Source organism: Diachasma alloeum, unplaced genomic scaffold (genome assembly GCF_001412515.2).
Source record: "Diachasma alloeum isolate Michigan unplaced genomic scaffold, Dall2.0 Dall_scaffold_00213, whole genome shotgun sequence".
In the NCBI taxonomy this organism is placed as follows: Eukaryota; Metazoa; Arthropoda; class Insecta; order Hymenoptera; family Braconidae; genus Diachasma; species Diachasma alloeum.
This window is the reverse complement of record NW_021680378.1, coordinates 2,030,635-2,053,601: the sequence shown is the minus strand read 5'-3', so window position 1 is coordinate 2,053,601 and position 22,967 is coordinate 2,030,635. Positions and strand designations below refer to the sequence as shown.

At 37.6% G+C, this 22,967-nt stretch overlaps 2 protein-coding genes across 2 annotated transcripts; one reads left to right on the top strand and one right to left on the bottom strand.

The window, feature by feature from the left end:
* Window positions 1–565: 565 nt before the first annotated feature.
* LOC107037103 (origin recognition complex subunit 4) lies at window positions 566–4,704 on the top strand. The gene is made up of 7 exons (XM_015255465.1): window positions 566–716; window positions 811–1,042; window positions 2,398–2,661; window positions 3,080–3,603; window positions 3,669–3,758; window positions 3,913–4,065; window positions 4,152–4,704. Exons 2-7 carry the CDS (start codon window positions 880–882, stop codon window positions 4,311–4,313), a joined length of 1,356 nt encoding a protein of 451 aa, XP_015110951.1. The 5' UTR covers window positions 566–716; window positions 811–879; the 3' UTR covers window positions 4,314–4,704.
* A 703-nt stretch (window positions 4,705–5,407) lies between these two features.
* On the bottom strand, window positions 5,408–22,430 carry LOC107037105 (putative ammonium transporter 3). Its single transcript, XM_015255466.2, has 5 exons — window positions 21,890–22,430; window positions 10,282–10,761; window positions 6,337–6,521; window positions 6,017–6,106; window positions 5,408–5,935 (listed from the first exon to the last, which is right to left on the bottom strand). Exons 1-5 carry the CDS (start codon window positions 22,428–22,430, stop codon window positions 5,681–5,683), a joined length of 1,551 nt encoding a protein of 516 aa, XP_015110952.1. The 3' UTR covers window positions 5,408–5,680.
* Between the last annotated feature and the right edge of the window lie 537 nt (window positions 22,431–22,967).

Sequence of the window (22,967 nt, the reverse complement as noted above, 5' to 3'; positions counted from 1 at the left end):
CATGAAATTTTGCTATTTCCTCAATTATCATTGATTTCATAAAAATAATAATTTCTTCTTCGACAAGTATTAGAAATTGTTTAGAGGATGTTGGGGTAAAATGGACACTTGTTTTTTTTAAATGTTAATGACCGCTTGAAATGTTGGTGAAATTCAATAATTTTGTTTTCAATGTACAGAACATTTCTTTCCCTTTATGATGAGCCTAAACTAAGCTCAATTGATAAATCTGTTACTGAGTTATGAATATTTTCAAAAAAGTCAAAAGTGTCCATTTACCCTACCCTCCCCTACAGAATATTTCCTGCTAACCATTTCTCTTGAAAAAACCTAAACGTGCAGAATTAACATTAAAGTTGCGAAATTTTCAATAGAATCGGCGAAAAACTAATAAAAAGTTCAATGAAATATTTAAAAAAATGCGTACGTAAAATCTTGGAAATCCATTGGAATTTTTTATTTAATTTACAAATTCATTATTTTAAATCCAGAAATCTATAATGCAGTCAACAATTCGTACTGTAGTTGCGCCAGTTCCTGTCACCCCCAATTCCCACCCCAAACACCGCCCAAAAGCGGAGCAAAGGAGTGGAATTGACTCCTCAGCCTGCTCCGAACCCAAACAAACCGTCGATTACTACAAAAAAGTCATCTCCCCGAGGTTTAAAGCCCCCGAGTCGTCAATTTGTGGATGAAATAGTTGAAGAATCAGTGAAGTGAGTTGACGAGGGATCAATACTCCAGTTTGAAGTTCTATTTTCGTCCGGTTAAAGGTTATGTGAGGCCCCTGACCGATTTTATCACTTCCAGGAGCTACAGTACTTGCGGAAAGAGTGAAGAAATTTATTGGGAGACTCCTCTCGAAGGATACCTGTGAAAATGAGCAAGAAGAAGAACATGGCGATTGACTTCCAGGACAACATGATCCTGCTGACGAGGAAGTACCTGAAGAGGAAGATTCTGTGCCCCGAGACGAAGTTCCGGCATCACGGGAAGGAGCGACAGAACATCTTGGAGCTGTTGAAGAGGACTGTTGACGCTGGTGAGGATGATTTAGGGATTTTAATGACAGATTGTCACATTTCTTGTTAAACCCCTTCCTTCCCCCCAAACTCCCATAAATCAATTCACCTCCAGCCTCCGATGCTTATCATCAAGTGTCCCCACATCGACAGCCAGAAAATTCCTAAAGCTTCTCTCACTGACATCAATCTGGCACATCCTCTTCAGCAGACTCACCATGGTAACATTATTCACAAGATTCTCCACGTAATCATTCCACATAGCCCAAAACTGTGGATCAATAGTGCAGTCCTCGTAGGTCTCTCCGATCCTGTTGACATTCTCATCATCTGGGATGCTCAACAGATCCTTGAAGAGCTCCAGACGATCGTCAAAAGCTGTTGTGGGTTGCTCACCCCCAGAGTTCTCCCCGGGGAAGAGGAATATCTGCCTGTGGGAGAATCTGGACTTGACCCTCTTCTCCAACAATTCTATCCCGTCGAGTCTGCAGGTAATACCGAGGACGCAGATGGGCGCTTGTGCTGATTGTGCCCCGCCGAAGAGGTTGTAGAGGAGGGTCTGGCTCTGGTAGGCGCAGAAGAGGTCGAACTCGTCGAGAATGAAGATGCAGGGTTTAGTTCGCTTCTTGTCACCTGCAGAAACAATTTTTAAAATCATTCGAGTCGATGAATCCTCGAGGAAAAAATTCAAATGAAAATTCTGGGGGCACCAGGAAGCCTCAGCCATCATCAGGCAGTGTTTGTAAACTTCCTCCTGGTGCCTGGTGCAACAAAAAAAAAACAACAATTGATGATGAGAGAAAAGTCACAGAATCAACGAAATTAAATCAACACTTTTGATTTTGTCTTCACTTGAACTCAATCAATTGGCGATTTTGTTTCAATTATACACGAAATTCAGAAAGACATCCTCAGAAAGTGTTTGTAAACTTCGTCCTGATGCCTAATGCAACAAACCAACAATAATAATTGATGATGAGAGAAAAGTCACAGAATTAACTAAATTAATTCAATTCTTTTGATTTTGTCTTTACTTAAACTCCATCAATTGGCGATTTCGTTTTAATTATACGTGAAAAACAGGAAGACATCATCAAAAAGTGTTTGTAAACTTCCTTCTGGTGCCTAATGCAACAAAACAAGAATAATAATTGATAATGACAGAAAAATCACAGAATCAATTAAATAATTCAACACTTTTAATTTTGTTTTTACTTAAACCCGAAAATAATAGTAAACGAAAAGAATAATTGAGGATGAGAGAAATATCACAGAATCAACGAAATTAATTCAACACTTTTGATTTCGTCCTCACTTAAACTCAATCGATTGGCGATTTTGGTTTAATTATAAATACGATCTTTTTCATTTTTAGGAGAAAGTAATTCAGCTTTGTTGATTGGCCCTCGAGGGAGTGGCAAGACGACCCTGATAAACTCAGTCCTGAAGGAGCTGTCGGTCTCCAAATCCTTCAAAGAGAATGCTCTCATCGTGAACCTCCACGGCCTCGTTCATACGGACGATCGTCTTGCTCTAAAGGACGCCACGAGGCAGATGCAACTGGAGAACGTCGTGGGGGACAAGGTCTTTGGGACATTCGCTGAGAACCTGACCTTTCTCCTGGATTGCTTGAAATCAGGTGACAAGAATGAAGTTAAATGAAGAATATTGCCTTCCAAGTTCTCTCATATCTCCGAAACTATTGGGTTAAAGGTAAAATGTTAGATAACACTTTGTGTGGAGACTTAAATTTCCCACAAAAATGGTCTTGTGAAATTTTTCGATAAACCCAGCAGTCCCCGAGATATTCACGAATTAATGTCGATTTTTCGAATCGTTTTTTGAGAAAACCATTGAAATTACTATTGCTTCATCTAGGGGAATAATAAAAATATATTTCTTGATCAATCATCGATTATTATTCTTGTTTTACCAGGCGGAAATTTACAAACACTTCCTGATGATGTGTGAGGCCCCCTGGTTCCCCTAGAATTTTTATTTCAATTTTTTCCTCGAGGATTCATCGACTCGAATGATTTTAAAAATTGTTTCTGCAGGTGACAAGAAGCGAACAAAACCTTGCATCTTCATTCTCGACGAGTTCGACCTCTTCTGCGCGCACCAGAACCAGACCCTGCTCTACAACCTCTTCGACGTGGCACAATCAGCACAAGCGCCCATCTGTGTCCTCGGTATTACCTGCAGACTCGACGTAATAGAATTGTTGGAGAAGAGGGTCAAGTCCAGATTCTCCCACAGGCAGATATTCCTCTTCCCCGGGGAGAACTCTGGGGGTGAGCAACCCACAACAGCTTTTGACGATCGTCTGGAGCTCTTCAAGGATCTGTTGAGCATCCCAGATGATGAGAATGTCAACAGGATCGAGGAGACCTACGAGGACTGCACTATTGATCCACAGTTTGGGGCTATGTGGAATGATTACGTGGAGAATCTTGTGAATAATGTTACCATGGTGAATCTGCTGAAGAGGATGTACCAGATTGATGTCAGTGAGAGGAGCTTTAGGAATTTTCTGGCTGTCGCTGTGGGGACACTTGATGAAAAGCATCAGAGGCTCGAGGTGAATTGATTTGTGGGAGTTTGGGAATTTTATTCATGAATTATTGACGTTTTTGTATTTTCCAGGTCAACGACTTTGTTGAGGCTAGTAAAATGTTCACCAGAGATGACAAAGTCGCCATGTTGGAGGGACTTTCTGTCCTAGAGATGAGTTTGGTAAATATTCCATCCATTCTTCCAAATCTTTTTCCCTTGAATAAATTAATTTCTTTCGAATTTCATGAAAAATACAGTAACTGGATTTTTTTATTGAATTCGGAAGCTTCCGCATGCTTAGCGGGCATCTATTGATTTTGCTCTTCATTTTTAGATTATCGCAATGAAACATGAGACTGAAATTTACGACGGCGAGCCATTGAACTTCGAGACTGTCTTGAATCGATACATTAAATTCGCGAATCAGACGTCCTCAATTCAAACCGTCCAGCGGCCCGTGATAATGAAGGCATTTGAACATATTAAGGTAAATAAATGATATTCTTCATGACAAAACAAATTAAAATGTAAAATATAAAATTCAATAATTTTGTTTTTTTTTCTCTTCTCCAGAATTTAGAGCTCCTTGCCCCAGTGAATGCAACAGCAAGGACAGAAAAAGAATACCAGTACTTCAAATTCCTCCTGACCCCTCAGCAAGTCTTGGAGGCAGTGAAAAACTACGTGGGACTTCCCACGGAAATCGCCCAGTGGGCAACAAACAGCCTGCAATAAATCATCCCTCCACCCCTGGCCACGGGGATAAAAACATCTTGAATCAGGATCATGTGCCATTTTATAAAAAAAAAAACAAAATACTTAATTACAGTTAATTGGAGTTATAAATCAACCAATAATTACATTAGTTGAAAATAAAATAACGTTCGGGGAAACTGCATTAAGAGTGCCACGAGAGGTGAGTTCAGTAATTAAAAAAATTAGTGATAATTATGATAATTGAGTAATGATATTGATAGGGTAAATCTGTGTTCATCTTGCTCACGAGTTCAATGTTTCTGTAGTGGAATTGATGATGAAGAGAATACGAGGCAGAATGAAAAATATTGCTTTTTAATCTCTCTGATATCTCGGAAACTATTGGCTTCAGGAGAAAATGTCAGTAACACTTTTTGCAGAGAATTAAATTTCCCAAAAAAAGGCTCTTCTGGAATTTTTCGATGAACCCAGTAGTTTCTGAGATATTCGCGAATTAATGTTCATTTTTTGAATTGTCTCCTTCCTCATCGTTTCACTACTGATTTGAATTGTTATCAATTAATTAAAATCGATGGATCATTTTTTATTTGAGGTCCTTCACACTGTAGTCCAATTCTATTGATTATTACTCATTAATTATTGAATCAATTAGTACAATTTTGTAGATAAGTCAAGTCATTAACATATCTTCATCGCCTGCATTTATTTAAATTCATTTGTCGATTATTTAATTATTTATTGAGTATTTATTGAAGAAATCAATCTCAGTCATTTTAAGATAGTTAATAATTCAAGTGATTAAGGTAGAATTATCGATAGCAATTGAGGGAGATAATTAAGGAAATTCCATTTTTCATTGATTGATTGATCAATTCAGTTGAATGTAAATAATTAAATACCTCGAGTTCTCCTTTTTTAACTTGATGATTGAATTTTAAGAATTTTTTTTGCACTGAGAAGGAAAAAAATGTTGTGAAAATTGAGGTAATTTGTTGAGAAAATTATTATTTCCGCTTTATTATCGATTCTTTCTCTAGAGAAACTGTAAAACGTCCGTTACAATTCGTCCGAAATTTAAGGAAAATTATAAAATGGAATAAACAGTACAATAATTATGTCCTCAGCAGTCAATTTGGCAACGAAAATGAGGTGGGTAAATAATTGTATTACTATTTGTATACAAGATTGAATCATTTAATCGTGTAACCCTGTATGCGAAAGACAAATTCATTGGGTCTGTTTGTACATTTCTAATAAATTTCAAAGTGAAGAGTCAATTACTGGCATTGTTTATTCAATTCTTTTGTTCATTTTTTTATCTGTCTATCTTAACAATTTTATAATGCTTAGTGAGGAATCTTAAAAAAAATATTGTTATAATTTTTTTAATTATGCCAGGCCATAGGAGGCAGTACACTAATATTCTCTGCTGGTGTCCGAATGCCTCTCAGGTCTACAGGATTTTTTTTCTTCTTCATTTTAATGTGCATTGCTGTTAATAATTTATTCAATCTTCTTCTTTTTATGTATTTTTCTAAATAGGAATCGTGGCCAGGGTTGAGTCCCACTGAGGGCAAATCCCGAAGCATACTGTGCTTCGTGAACGGTCTGAGAGCTGACAATGCTCTACTAACTCCAATCTAAAAATTAAAAAAATTAATTTCACGACTTCTTGGTCAATTTAATGATTGTTTTTAGTTAATTAAAGTAATTAAATTTACCTTCGTGTGCTTCACCTGATGCTCGAATAGATCAGCCCCAAGAAGCTCCTCGTGTTGAGGCATTCGAACGGGAATGATTAAATTAACAAACTACAACAAATATTTTAAAAAAAATTATGGCAATTGATAATTAAGTTCTTCAATCTCGCTAAGATCCTTATTATTTCCGTAATGAGTGGTTGTAGGAGAAAATGTTAGGGAAACATTTTTGTAGGAAATTTAATTCTGTTCAAAACAGTTAAAGACACATTTTTTGCTACAACCATTGATTATTGAGATAATTATAAAAGAAAGAAGAATGGGAAATTGGAATTCTTCACCCAGAGGAGAATGAAGGACGTGATGAATGACCATGTGCTCAAACAGATGACAGTAATGCACTGAACTCCAAGGAGATACCATCCCCCACCCTTGAAGAGACCACTCCGACCGCTGGTCGTGTCCAGCGGCTGGGGATCGTCCGCGAAGAAGCCAATGGAGATGATCCCCCAAGCCCCAGAAATGCCTAATCATAAACAAAATGTTCTCAGGATTTCGCATCTATCTCGAAAACGAGCTGTTTTACGACGAATGTCTCTAAACCTTCTTTGTAGAGAGTAAAATTTCCCACAAATGTGTTATATGACATTTTTTCGTAAAATCACTCATTACTGAGATAATGCGCAATTTACGAAAGATGGAATCAACGACGAGAATTGGCTTAAACTCAGGTAGAGGGTTAAATTCAGGTCGCGGAGAACAAAATTGTCGGGTCTTGAATTGAGGTCGCAACCTGAATGCACCTTACGGATCAAATTAAGGTCGGGGATTAAAATTAGGCAGCGGCTTAAATTGAGGTTGTAACTGAAATTTAGGTCCTTACTTACTGATTACATTTGTTCAAAAAAAGGCACAATTCCGATTCCTTTGGCGCCACGATTTGACGGTCGTTTCCCGAAGTATTTTGCTTCAGGAAGTCGCGAAAAATAATAAAAAAATTCTATTTTGATTATTTATTTGAATTTTCGATATTTTAATTTGAAAAATTCATATTTTCCCAATTTATGCCTTACAAGCTTGGGGCGTTGGGGATTGGGAGGTTTACGGGTGGGGGGAAAAATCAGTTATTTTGATGAGTGAAAAAACGGAAAAATTTGAAAAAAAAATCGCAGAACTTTTCATTTTTTTTTTTACTGAAATGAATCTATTTTTTCTTCGGTTTTCATGAAATTATCATCTATTTCTAAGGATTAAGTTTTTCTATTATGTTTATGAATAAAATCAATTTTTTTTTCCTGAATGGGGGGGGGGGCTTCGCCAAAGAGAGCCTCAAAATTTAAACAAAAAAAAGAACAGGTCCTCAGAGTTTAAACAGGAAAAGCCAGGGGGCATGAGGGGGGTTGCAGGAAGTCACAGGGGGTCACAGTTTGCAGATTCTCTAGGGCATTTATAAACAAACTGAAGAATGTGTTAGGAATTTGGGGAAATTTGGACATTTGCGAATTTACAGACCGCTTAAAAAGGAAGTTTCTGGAAATTTCGGTAGATTTCTCAAATGTTTTTAGATATTTTGAATGACATTCAAAAACCTATGATAAATTTTTAAATTAAATGTTCTATTCCTTCATTTACACAGATATTTCTATTATTTTTTATGTGATAAATGTATTATTCAATTGATTTTTGAAAATGTTCATTGAATTCGAATTCAACTTTTCGCGGGTTGAGTGAAGACTAAGACTACAGTTTTAGTTACCATCAGAGCAGCATCTAGCGGATTTTTCATGAATTGCGTTCACTTTGAAAAATACAATGCCGCCATGTTAATTTTCTTGCTGGTTCTTTGTTTCTTCTTTATTGTTTGTCTGGCAGCGAAGCATATTAGTCTTTTGTTTTCGTGAAGTGAAAATTGAAAAGTGTTGTGATGTCAGAACAATAACCCCATCCTCAATTACATCCCAAACTTGCTCATTTTTCTATGTTTACCTCATTTGGAGGGCTTGTTCAAACAAATGCCCAGTCTCTGGAGTTTTTTGAGCAAGTTGGATTAATCCCTTCAAGGGAGTCTACCTCCTCCACCTGTGATAAGTCTGGTAAACCGATGCGAGTAGAAGAGCATAAACAATCCAAGTTAGGTTGGATGTGGAGATGTTCTTCAAAAGCATCGAAGAAGAAAGGAGCAAAGGACTGTCGGCAGAGTTTAAATCCAGCACAGGGTACGTTTTTTGATGGAGATACGTGTCATTTGTCGCTCAAGGAAGTTTTGGCGATAATTATTTGTTTTGTTACAAAAGTTAATGTGATGACTGTTTACACTCATCTCAGTCACTGGCGGAAGCAAAACGAAGAGCCCTCATTGAGTTGTGGTACTGTGGTTGATTAATAACAGTTACCTCAGAGAAGTTGTTGAAGTATAATCTGTTCCAATACTGATTTTTGTCTCGGCGCTGATGGAAAAACGATCCAGATTGATGAGACGTTTTTAACAAAACGTAAATACAATCGGGGTGGTTATACTGAGCAAATGACAATAACGGTATTGGGAATATTGTGTAAGAAGGACAAAATCTGTCGTTTTTTCCATGTCGATGGGAAGAGCAAGGCAGATTTGTGGCCTTATATTAAAATATTTGTTCATCCTGGTACTTCACGTATTTGCACCGATGGTGGCAAACAGTACTATGGAATTGAGCACATTTTTTCTGAAGGTACCACACATTTGACGACTAATCACAGCATAGGTGAGTTAGTGGAGAAGGATAATCCTTCCAACACGATCAACGATTTCGAATGTCGAAATCGTTGATTTAAGAAAGTGATTAAGAGTCGTCGACGTCTTCCGCTTCTCCATCAATACATGACTCTTTATGATTATCGCCACAACTTTCTTGAGAAGCATTATCGGGATGATCTGGGATCACAGATAATGCAGATGCTTGTGGACATCAAGAAAGTTTATCCAGGGTATGTGCATGGGATTCTGCAGACTGGGATGGAATTGAGAGAGTTAGAAGCACCGACAGTAGAGTGAGGATTTGAGTGGTATTGTACCTCCACCAAAACGTCTTCGCCAAGTAACGATTCAGGAGTTAATTGATGATGCATCATCTGATGATAATCATGATGATGTATATTAATGATCCTGAATTCAATATCGATGACTATCGGTAATCGATGAAACTTACACATCTACATACACTTATACTGACACATACACACACACATACATTTACAATTTCGGAGTTATTCGCATTGTATTTTTTATTCTCTATATCGATTCGAATTGAAAATATAATATGATTAACTCCACGGAATACGATACAGACTTTACCTCCACGTGGTGCATTCTGGGTAACGTTAAAAAAGTCTGGATTTTTTTTCTCCAATGTAAGTTTTATCCATCGCGATTCCAATGATTTCATTTTCTTTGGAATTGCTGATTTCGATTTGACCTAATCATTCGGAATCAGTTGAAATAATTTTTTTTCTAAATTGTTCAAATCAGGGGACATAAATTTCATCTTAAAAACTTCATCTTTCTACAAAATGCATTTAAAAATGATTCGGGGGCGGTGAAAATATTAAACTTGAATTCCTAGCGGGCAAACAGTTATTGAGAATGTTACTAGATAGACAGTGGCGCCTCCCTCAATAGCGAGTGCCAAATTTCAAACTGGATACGTTAGTCACATACGTCGCCTAAACCTCAGGTGATAAAATAGTGATTCAAAATTGATTATTCAGAGAGCAGACAATAAAACGGAATCAAATAATTAAACCCCCTCAGAAAAAATAAATATCAGGAACTTTCATTTTTTAGCTTTTTAGTTCATTTTCTTTATCGATTTTCATCTGACTTTTATGGTGTTCAAGGGCATTAAAATTTCAAATGAATAACTGGTAAATTTTTGTTATTGGAAAAAAATATTTTATCAAAATTTTCAATTTTTATTTGATGAATTGACATCAGTTAATCCGAAATATGCCATTATTTCATCAGTGAAATTGTCAAAATCAGGAGAACTAATCAAGATGGAATTTTTTTACTATTTTTCCCGGATTCCTGAGGTAAAATACTTCGGGAAACAACCGTCAAATCATGGCGCCAAAGGAATCGGAATTGTGCCCAAAAAATCACTTGTCACCTAAATAATCCTTAATTTATAAAAATTGAAATAAATCATGTATTGGTTTAAAATCAGGTCGTGGCTTAAATTCAGGTCGTGACGATCTGACTACACTTTCATCACCGAGTTAATCCGCGATTCATAAAAGATGAAACCAACCATGAGTAGCAAAAGCTCCCACAGGATCATCGATCCTCAACCTGTCCACCAGTGGCATCATGACGCAGGTGAGGAAGCCCCCGATCATCCCCACGAATACTGCCTCCCAGGTCCTGAAGAGAAAGCACCCCCCTGTGACGGCCACCAGGGAACCGAGGATGCCATTGATCTGGCTGAGAATGTCGATGCCTTTCGGGTTGGCGAGACTAAACCCCAGGCCCACTAGGCCTCCACCCATGCTGCCCATCATGGTGGAAACGGCCCCTCTTGCCGCGTACTTCCACTTCTCCCCGGTCACCCCGTACGATGAGCCACTGTTGAAGGCTAGCCACCCCCACCACAGGACAAAAAGACCCAGGATGGCGTTGACCGGGCTACCCAGTGGCAGGGCGTCGTAGCCGTGGTCGTACCTGCCTAGTCTAGGGCCCAGCATTATAGCGCAGGCTAAAGCCGAGACACCACCGACTAAGTGAACAGTTCCTGGAATTGGTCGCGTCTTAATTTCAGGTAGAAGCTTAAATTTCGGTGGAAGCTTAAATTCAGCTTGCGACTTAAATTTTGGTCAGGACTCGAATTACGGTTGAATCTTAAATTCAGGTTTGTACAGCAGACTCCCGTTAGAGTCACACTCGTTATAGTCGCATTTCCCCTCATATCGATTTTTCGGCCCGCAAGCGCTCCCCCCACTCCATTACAGTAGAGTCTCCCTATCTCTAGGGTACGTTTCGGAATCAACTACTGTAGCTGCAGTAAAGCGAAATTAGATAGGGTTACAGTACTGCTACTGCTACTAAGTCGATTGCGAAACGCGCCCTATTTTGGCCTTGAGACTGAGAATTCGGCGTACCGAAACGGCCTGGGACCCCCCACTTTTTCGTGAAGGGCGTGACTTGAGAAGAGAGAAACAGAGAGGGCCGGCGCACAATCAAAAAGAACAGGGAATTGAGAACAGACATTAGGAACAGGGAATATAGCGTGGGGAACAGGGAACAATCCAACGCACAATCAAAAAATATAAACACAGATGACATGTGCAATAAAATTTATTCTGTTCGCCACTCGCAAATAAACATTCAAATATTGCATCACTGCTAAATAAACAATCAAATTGTGAATTCTGTTCATGAATGTGGAGCAACGAATCAAATCATAAATCGAGATCTGGAATTTTTTTTATCCCATATATGCGGATAGGATCGAATCAATTCAATCAATAACTCATCCCCCTCTTTACACACTGTTGATTGACATCAACATGTTGCTTTTTATCCTCATCTGCCTGCATTTTATTTTGCACTTCACTAAATTTTGTCGGGTATGTATGATCCAATGCCATGAGGAAGAGGCAGGTAAACAATATTTTATATCTATATTCCAACACTTGTTCCTTGGTTATATTCCCTATTCCTCTATTGTGCGTTGAAACATTAATTACATAATGTTGAAATTTATTCTTTATTCCTTGTTCCTAATGTTTGTTCTCAATTCCCTGTTCTTTTTTATTGTGCGCCGGCCTAGAGACAGAGTGGAATCTGTCTGTTTCATGTTTCCTGTAGTGGGAGCAACCATAACTTCAACTTGTCAAATGAAATGAAATCCAGAGGGTGAAATGATTAGAATGGCTCTTTTGTCTGTTTAATTGTTTTTATTATCAAACACCACAGTGCTCTATCCACCAAGATGTTCACTGGTTTCACCAATCTTTTTCTTGATTGAAGAAGAACATTTTCAAGCTCGTTTTTCCATTTCTCAAGTTTGTCTTTTTGTTTCACCCACGACTTGACAGTGGCCTCGTGAACGTTGAGATTGTCAGCAATTGTTGAAACTGACGTCCCACTTGTTACCTCGTCTACGGCTTTTATTTTAATGTGTAACTCCATTGAAACTGGAGATTTCCTTTTCAAATTTGTTTTCACCGGGGGACATGTTGATGTTATAAACGACAAAACACAAGGCTATACATAACACATGACGGATGGCACTGAAGATTCCCCCACTGCGCGTTCTCGTCCGCGCAGCGGGCGGATGGGGGACAAAATCCCAAAGGGCCAAAATCCCAAACCGGAAATGAGGGAGGGGGAATGCTGAAGTAAGAAGAGGTGCCATCTAACGATCGGAGTGAAATATAGTATCGCCTTGTTCCTGCAGATGGCGGATGGAATATTAAAAGTATGTTGAAATCAAAGATTTTCTTCGTTTTGAAGCCGTCGAAAATCACGACACGATGAGAATACTACCGGGAGCGCCCGGTATTTTTTTTTTTTTTCAAAGGAAATATTGATCGAAGAGCAAATTCATTACAACAATAATATTCCGTGGCTATCGAACGCAATCGGAACAATTTTCATTAAAAAGAAATGTTTTGCAACAGCAGCAAGAGTTTATCGGGCGAGAACGGCTACAATTGTTTTCTTTGAAAATAATAGATTTTCAACAAATTTTTGACAACATTTATACATGCAGTCTACCGGGTGGAACCGGTACTTTTTTCCCGAGGGAATATTATTTTTCCAACAATCTTTGACAACAATAATATACGCAGTCTACCGGGCGAAACCGGTACAGTTTTATTTTAGAAAGATATCTTTTTTTTGCATCGAAAGCTTCCATAAAAATGTAAGCCACAGTCTACCGGGTGAAACCGGTACGGTGTTCTGCCAAGGAAACAATAAAATTTTCAACAACAATAATATAGGCAGTCTATCGGGCAGAACCGGTACGGTTTTATTGAAAAAAAAAATCTTTTTTTGCAACAAATGGTTTCATAAGAATGAAAGCCACAGTCTACCCGGTGAAACCGGTACGGTTTTCTGCCCAGGAAACCATAAATTTTCAACAACTATAATATAGACAGTATACCGCGCGGAACCGGTACAGTTTTTTTTTTTAATATATTTTTTTTTGCAACAAATGCTGTCAAGAATGAAACCAACAATCTACCGGGTGGAACCGGTACGGTTTTCTGCCAAGGAAACTATAAATTTTCAACAACAATAATATAGACAGACTACTGGGAGGAACCGGTACAGTTTTCTGCCAAGGAAACCATAAGTTTTCAACAACAATGATATAGTCAGTCTACCGGGCGTGACCGACACGGTTTTATTTTAGAAAAATAGTTTTTTTTTGCAAACAAATGCTTTCATGTAAATGAACGCCACAGTCTACCGGGTGAAACGGGTACAATTTTCTGCTGGGGAAACATTATTTTCTCTAAAAATTTTCAACTACAATAATATAGGCAGTCTATCGGGCAGAACCGGTACGGTGCGCAACCGGTATAATCTTCTTGTAAATGAATTGTTTTTTTAACGAACAGTTGTCGTAAAAAAATATTTAAAAACTACCGGGCCCACCCGGTGCAATTTTCTTGTAAATAAATTCTTTTTTTAACAAATAGTCGCCATAACAAATATTGAAAAACTGCCGGGCGCACCCGGCACACAAAGTTCTTGGAAATGAATTATTATTTGTTTTTAACAAACAGTCGTTCTGTGAAATATTGAAACACTACCGGGCTAACCCGGTATAATTTTCTTGTAAAAAATAATGTTTTTTCAACCAGAGTTTGGCATAAAAAATATTGAAAAACTACCGTGCGCCCCCGATACAATCATCTTGTGAATAAATTATTGTTTTTTGAACAAACAGTCGCCATAAAAAAAAATTTAAAAAATATCGGACCCACCTGGTATAATTTTCTCGTTGAACATATTATTGTTCTACTCAACATTCGGCATAAAAAAATATTGAAAAACTGCCGGGTGCAACCGGTACAATATGTTCTTGTAAATGAATTATTGTTTTTCAGTAAACAGTCGTCATAAAAACCATTGAAAAACTACTGGACGCACCCGGTATAATTTTCTAGGTAAAAATATAGTTTTTCTACCCAAAATTCGACATTAAATTTATTCAAAAACTAGCGGGCCCATCCACTATAATTTTCTTGTATAAAATATGGTTTTTTCAACCAGAATTTGGCATTAAAAAATATTGAAAAACTACCGGGCGCACCCGGTACAATCTTCTTGTAAATAATTTTTTTTAAAATAAACAGTCGTCATAACAAATATTGAAAATCTACCGGACGTACCCGGTAAAATCTTGTTGTAAATAAACTATTGTTTTTTTTTAACAAATAATCGTCGTATGAAATGTTGAAACCCTACCGGGCCCACCCGGTACAATTTTCGTGTATGAAATAGTTTTTTCAACAAGAATTTGTCATAAAAAAATATTGAAAGGCTACCGAGCCCACCCGGTATAAATTTCTTGTATAAAATATTGTTTTTTCCACCAGAATTTGGCATTAAAAAATATTGAAAAACTACCGTGCGCACCCGGTACAATCTTGTAAATAAATTATTGTTTTTTCAACAAAATAGTCGACATAAAAAATATTGAAAAACTACCGTGTGCCGCCGGTACAATTTTCTTGTAAAAAATATTACTTTTCCACCACAAATTCGGCGAAAAAAAATATTTAAAAATTACCATGCGCACCCGGTACAATTTTTTTGTAAAAAATGTTGCTTTCCCACCACAAATTCGGCATAAAAAATATTGAAAAATTACCGTGCGCACCCGGTACAATCTTTTTGTAAATAAATGATTGTTTTTTTAATAACGAGTCGTCGCAAAAAAATATTGATAAACTACCGGGCTCACACGGTACAACCCTGGTGGAAAAAACTCCTTAAATCCTATTGGAAGGAAAAAGGGTAATTGGAAATGATGACGTTATTGCCGTTGACTCATTATTTCCAATTCAGGTTAGTAGCGCAATGCTGACACGTATGGAAAAATCCAATAGGAAAACCTAGCGAATTATCTAGAAAATTCTATTGGGATTCTGGAGAAAGAAATTCGAAATCTATTGACTTTTCCGTATGAAATATGCAATAGAATCAGCGCAGAAAACTAATAGAATATTCCAATAGAATTCCAGTAGAAATCCCATAGAAATCCGATAGATTTTCTTCAGAATCCCAATAGAATTTTCTAGAGAATTCGCTAGGTTTTCCTATTGGATTTTTCCATACGTGTCAGCATTGCGCTAGTAACCGGAACCGGAAATAATGGGTCAACGGCAATAACGTCATAATTTCCAATTACCCTTTTTTCTTCCAATAGGATTTAAGGAGTTTTTTCCACCAGGGACGGAACAGTGGGGTGGAAGAATTGCGAGGAATTATTTTAATGGAGATTGTTCTGATTATTCAACATTTGTAGGGCGAAACAAGTAGATTCAGGGTATACCGGGCCAGGCTGCTTAGCCGACGCGAGGAGAATAAGTCCTAGTTTGGTCGGGCTCACACGATACGTTGGCATGCTGAAAATAATAGTTTATTATCATGAAGTGAAGAACGAATAGGCCATTCATTATTGATTTATTTTTCAACAATTTTAATGTCGTGAATATTCATGCTTCAAATTCCCAGCTCGATGTTAATAACATGTATATATGTATATAATAACAATGTATGGGTTGAATGCCCTTATAGAAGTCTTTTCACCAAACATCTTAATGAAAGGGGAAGCCGGAGGCTACTGGGCACACCTGATAAAATTTTATCGTAAGGGAATAATTTTTAGTTAACTAAAATAGGTCATAAAAAATGATTCCGAGTATACAGGGTGCATTCGGTATGATTTTCTTATAGAAAAATATTGGTGTTTCCACAAACATCTCAACGAATGGAGAAGTCAATATCTACCGGGTTCACCCGGAAAAATTCTCTTCCGAGAAAATTTTGTTGTTTCAACACACATTAACCACAAAAAATTATTCCAAGTCTACCGGACGCATACGATACGATTTCTTCTGCAACTCGTCATAAATAACAATATTTAGAATCTACCGGGCCGATCCAATTCAATGTGCTTACAGGAAAATGTTATTGTTACAAAAAACAGCTGAATTTAATTAACCTTAATGAAAATTTTTGTTATGGTAACAAAGCTTTGATAACCNTCCCCGGTAGAATTTAACTATTGTTTTCAAATGCTTATCATAATTTCTTTGGCTGATACGCTATTGCGTATCTCGAAAAACATCCCTCGAGAGAGAATAACATCAGTATTTTTAAGATGTCACTCAAATCGAGAAGAAAACTTAAGGGAGAAGTATTTAAGATATAAAAAAATCATTAAAAAGCATCTCCATGATGAATAATCTTCTCGTTCTTCAATTAATAATAATGAACGACTATTTTGAAAATGTATCATGGATTTTAATGTGCCGTGTACGTCCGACACAACCCGGACTTATTCTCCTCGCGTCGGTTAACCGGGCCAGAACGGTCCTTTCCAAATCTACTGATTTTGGACTGCGAAATGCTAAATAATCAATAAATTACTAGCGAATTTTACCTTCCACTGTTCCGTAGCTCATTATAAAGCTTCTTGCCAGATTGTGTAGGATTTTTACGAAGTCCTTCTTTGAATTCCTTCTTGAATTCTTCTATCTCCACGGCATGAGGATTTGGAGTGCAGGTTCGCATGTGCTCTTGAGTGAGCTGAAATGTTCCCTTATCAGCGGAAATTTTCCCCTTTCTGTGACATTTCGAGTTCACACACTGAACGAATCTGTTTCAACCGAAAAAAAAAAATTATACCAACAATATTAAAACACGAGTATCAATATTCTTATCGTCTCGTCCGGAGGCAACACGAAAATCGAAAAATGAAACTTACTCTCTTCCATCTTTATTTGTTGCATGCCAATTGTAGCGATTTGTTTCCACGATATACCTATTGTGGGAATGCTTCTTGCACTTTTTTTTTGAACTGTTCTCTTCATTTTCCTCATGCAATTCCTCTTCATCTTCACTTTCTGGAGGAATAATATACACGGTAGACATGTTTCCACGGTATTAACAGCATAGAACGAATGAGATACTAAAGCTTTTTTGCACTAAAAACTTTGATTTAAAAAACCGAAAGCAAGACAAATCGGAGGCGTATTAAAATTTTAAAAATTGAAAGGTCTATTTAAGTTACTCTATAAGTTGGCTTCGTGAATAAATGGAAAAAACTGACGCCGCTTTCCCAAAATTCGCTCGATCATTCATTGCCGGGATTTCCTCGTTTACCCCTAGAATGCCAACATTTATGTAGTTTTAAGAGAACCATCATGTGGTGAATCAGCTCCACTCATGATGAAATGTGGATGGCGTTGTTCATCATTAGTTTCCAACCAATTGCAAGCCAAGATAATTGTGGATTTCAAATACTAAACTGGGATTGGTCTTGGAATAATGGATTTCATGTGGGAATTTGTAGACCAGATGGAGTATTGCACACGTAGCCAGCGTACATACTGGACTACTAGTAGTTATCCAACTTTAGGGCTTCCGCCAAAGCGCCGGCAAAATATAAATTTTACAACTGCCATTCTCCATTATTGCTATTTACCCAAGGGAGACGAAATAGGCAAAGTTCCGAAGTGCAAAGCAGCCATTACTCTCGGCGTTTCTTCACAGCAATTAGTTTAAATAAAATCCCTAAGTGTGCCAAACCAAGAAAAACGTAGGGCATTATTCCTGTAAACTTCCAACGTTGGTGACGTATTGGACTTCAATCGTTAATATCTAGAGGTATTTATGCAAAATTTCTGCCGTCAACGATGAAATATTTTTCTATTTTATTGCCTTCGTCTTTTTTAAAACTAGCGCCACCCCGGCCGCTTGTTGAGGCCCTTTTTATTATGCCCTTTTTCCTGTCAATTTCAATATTTGTTTTTTCAAGTAATTGTTCATAATAATTCTCATTGCAAAAAGCAATGCGACTACTAAAAATAATATTACCCAATCTATCAGCTCTTAATTTTGCATATTGCATTAAATGACTTGCTCATGTGCTAATTGCTATGCTCGCCTCACTGAATAATATTTCAATCATCATAAGTCAAACCCAATTCCTTCTCGACCATAACTCACTGAGTAAGTGTCTGGAATTCAATGTTCGTTGACACTCTGGTAAAAATGCGTGCCAACACTGTTATAATTTTTTTAAATCAGTTCACTGGATGATTTACTTAATCTGTAGTTCATATTATCAAAATTACGGTTTTTATGCTCTAAAAATGTCCAAATAACATGGAATTAAAAAATCGTTTTTTTTCCATTCCTTCATCCAAAAACACATTTTTTGTCCCTACAATTTTCCATGTAACTCATCACCAGAACCCAGAACTTGCGTTCGAAGTTGAGGTTTAAAACCTTTAAACCATAAACCACCATGAGGTTTAAAACCTCACGAGTTGACATGGAATGCCCCATATATCTGCAGGACCATGATATTTGTTGCAAAAACAATATTATTTCAAGACAAAACTGTACCGTCCCCGCCCGGTAGACAGCCTATAATATTGTTAAATTTTTTTTGGAAAAGTATTTCCGTCCGAAAAATTGCACCGGTATCACTCGATGGACTCTGGTTTATATCTTTAGTGGGGCATTTATTGCAATAAAAAGTTTGTTTTTCAAAGGAAAATCCGGACCGGTTCTCGTCCAGTGGACTGCGGATGTTATTTTTAGCATAAATTCATTTACAAAATAATAACCTTTTCAGGTTAAATTGCACCGGTTCCACCCGGTAGACAGTGGTTTTATTCTTATGACAGCATTTGCTGCAAAAAAAGATTTTTTTTTAAAATTAAACGGTACCGGTTCCACCCGGTAGACTGTGGCTTTCATTTTTATGAAAGTATTTGTTGCAAAAAAAATATATCTTTAAAAAAAAACTGTACCGGTTCCGCGCGGTAGACTATCTATATTATTGTTGTTGAAAATTTATGGTTTCCTTGGCAGAAAACCGTACCGGTTCCACCCGATAGACTATTGATTTCATTATTATGACAGCATTTGTTGCAAGAAAAAAAATATTAAAAAAAAATAAAACTGTACGGGTTCCGCCCGGTACACAGTCTATCGGGCAGTCGGGTATATGTCTGTATATTATGGTTGTTAAAAATTTAGGGTTCTTATGGCAGAAAACCATACCGGTTTCACTCGGTAGACTGTGGCTTTCATTCTTATGAAAGCATTTGTTGCAAAAAAAGATTTTTTTTATAATAAAACCGTACCGGTTCTGCCCGATAGACTGCCTATATTATTGTTGTTGAAATTTTTTAGAAAAAATAATGTTTCCCAGCAGAAAATTGTACCGGTTTCACCCGGTAGACTGTGGCTTTCATTTACACACTGAGAAAAAAATCTCCCAAAAATTAGTGTGCTGTCCCCCAACGCCGGGACATAACATGGAGTCGTCGAAAAATTCATAAGTAGCACCCTAATTTTTGGTGGGACTCCGGCCACTTTTTCGGGGGATTCCCGTAAAAATTAGTGTGCCACATGCGAATTCTCCGATGACTCCCTGTTATGTCCCAGCGTTGGTGAACAGCACACTAATTTTTGGAAGGATTCTCACAAAATTACGATGTATTTTTTTCTCCGTGCATGAAAGCATTTGTTTGCAAAAAAAAAACTATTTTTCTAAAATAAAACCGTGCCGGTCACGTCCGGTAGACTGACTATATCATTGTTGTTGAAAACTTATGGTTTCCTTGACAGAAAACTGTACCGGTTCCACCCGGTAGACTGTCTATATTATTGTTGTTGAAAATTTATAGTTTCCTTGGCAGAAAACCGTACCGGTTCCACCCGGTAGATTGTTGGTTTCATTCTTATGATAGCATTTGTTGCAAAAAAAAATATATTTTTTAAAAATAAAACTGTACCGGTTCCGCCCGGTAAACTGTCTATATTATTGTTGTTGAAAATTTATGGTTTCCTTGGCAGAACACCGTACCGGTTTCACCCGGTAGACTGTGGCTTACATTTTTATGGAAGCTTTCGATGCAAAAAAAAGATATCTTTCTAAAATAAAACTGTACCGGTTTCGCCCGGTAGATTGCGTATATTATTGTTGTCAAAGATTGTTGGAAAAATAATATTCCCTCGGGAAAAAAGTACCGGTTCCACCCGGTAGACTGCATGTATAAATGTTGTCAAAAATTTGTTGAAAATCTATTATTTTCAAAGAAAACAATTGTAGCCGTTCTCGCCCGATAAACTCTTGCTGCTGTTGCAAAACATTTCTTTTTAATGAAAATTGTTCCGATTGCGTTCGATAGCCACGAAATATTATTGTTGTAATGAATTTGCTCTTCGATCAATATTTCCTTTGAAAAAAAAAAAATACGGTAGTATTCTCATCGTGTCGTGATTTTCGACGGCTTCAAAACGAAGAAAATCTTTGATTTCAACATACTTTTAATATTCCATCCGCCATCTGCAGGAATAAGGCGATACTATATTTCACTCCGATCATTAGATGGCACCTCTTCTTACTTCAGCATTCCCCCTCCCTCATTTCCGGTTTGGATTTTGGCCCTTTGGAATTTTGTCTCCCATCCCAGCGGGCCACACGCACTTACCATTGCACGTGAACGGACTCAGTGGTGGGGGAAGGCAACTTCCCCAACTAAAATCATAGGGAGTAAGAATAATAGGGAGACTCTACTGTACCTACGAAAGCCTTTAAATGAATGCCCCTGTTTTTCCTGGAGGAGTCATTGTTTTTGAATTCTCGGAAATTTGCAAAATAAAATACTGAAAATATGAATTTACGATGGGTAGACATTTAGTCTGCTCCTGATCGTCACGGAGAGAGATTACACTTTTATTGTGGTAAAATAAGTTAAAATTTGATTAGTTAGTTGATCGAGTAAAAATTTTAATGAATTGAAAAATGCATCCACATGACAACAATTAATTATTAATAATAACTAATTAATTTTTGTTTTTATTGCTCATTATAATATGATAATTGTTATTATATTTTCATTTTTTCATCAATAAACTAAAAAGAAAAATTCAGTATTTTTTTATTTTATCAATGTTGATTCTGAGAAATGACGCCCGGAGTAAGCGCGTGGTGGTGGAAGACGAATAGTCGCATTCCCCGAATTCACTTCCCCAATAGCCCCTTGAGTGTGACTCTAACGGGAGTCTACTGTACTCGGATGTAGATTGTGACTCAAATTCAGGGTAGAGGTTGTAATTTAGGTGTGGAATCTAATTTCAGTTGTGACATAAATTCAGGTGAACGATTAAATAATCTAGGTGGAGACGTGAATTCACGTCAGAAGTTAAATTTAGGTAGACTTAGGTAGAATCAGGTCACACTTTAAATTTAGGTCAAAGCTCAAGATGAGGTTGAGTGTAATACTCAGGTTTAGGCTAACATTCCGGTTGTGGCATAAATTAAGGTAGGACTTAAATTCAGGTTTGGAGTCGGATTTTGGTTGTGCTTTAAATTCAGGTCGGCAATTAAAGCTATGTAAATACGTGAATTGAGGTTAACCGTTAAATTCAGGTAGGTGCTTTAATTCAAGTCGCGCTTTAAATTTAGGTCCAAGCCAAAAATAGGTAGTCTTACACTCGGGTTTGGGTTCAAATTTAGATTGCGACTTAAATCCAGGTTGTGGATTAAAATCAGGTCGCGGCTTAAATTCAGGTCGTAGGTTCCAAAAAATGTCACATTTCGTTTCTACATCGGAAATGTTAATATATCCTCAGCCTAGTTAATGGATTCTCACCTGATCCAGCGATGTCAACAGCTCCCCAGTGATTCAGGAACCCGTGGTCCCCCCAGACCCACCCGGCGGGCACACAGTACACGACAGTATTCAGGAACGAAAAAATACAGTACGCCTTGAAATTACATCGCTCGGCCATGGCTCCACTGACGATGGTTGTCGCGGTGGTCGCGAAACTCAACTGAAACAGGAATGCCGCGCACATCTGTCCCATGAGTTCATCCGACACCTGGGGATCTAGGAGGTATCCACTGGTGCCTATGAACGGATTCGTCGGGGCATCCACCCCGAAACTCATCCCGTAACCGAACGCCCAGTACGTTAAGCCTCCCAACGATATGTCTACGACATTCTTCATCATGATGTTGACCTCGTTCTTCAGGGAGACGCAACCTGACTCCAACATTCCGAAACCTGTCTGCATCGTGAAAATTATGAAGGAACTCGAGACTATCCAGCTACTGTCCTCCATTGTTATTGCGAGCGATGACGGAATGAAGGGATTGGTGTTATTGGTCACATTCCAAATTGAAATCTCCATTTTTTTTAGTTTTTCGATTTTCTCTTTTCGGGATTTCTGGCGAAGTTTTTGGATTTTAGGGGTCGTCAAATTGTTTTTAGATCGGAGATTTTATCAATTATTAAGGGAGATGATGAAAATTAAGGGTTGAGATAGGAAATTTTGAAATTGGTGTAGATAGTCGTTAGAAGGATGGAAAAATTGAAATCTTCAAGTTTATCGATTTTGTTTTTTCGGAATTTCTGGCGAAGTTTTTGGAATTCAGGGGTCGTCAAATTGTTTTTGCATCGGAAATATTCTCAATTATGATGGGAGTTGATAAAAACTAAGGGTTCATGAAGGAAATTCGCGAATTAGTGTACGTTTTCTTGATGAAGATAAAAAATCGAAATTTCTAATTTTTTAGATTTTGTTTTTCATCGTTATCTCGCAGAATTCTCTACCTTGAGAGGTCGTCAAATTGTTTTTGCATAGAAAACATCCTCAAAATTTCCAAAAAGCATTGAAAATCTGGTCTTTCCCGCCGAAATTCACACATAAACTGCGGTTGAGGACAAT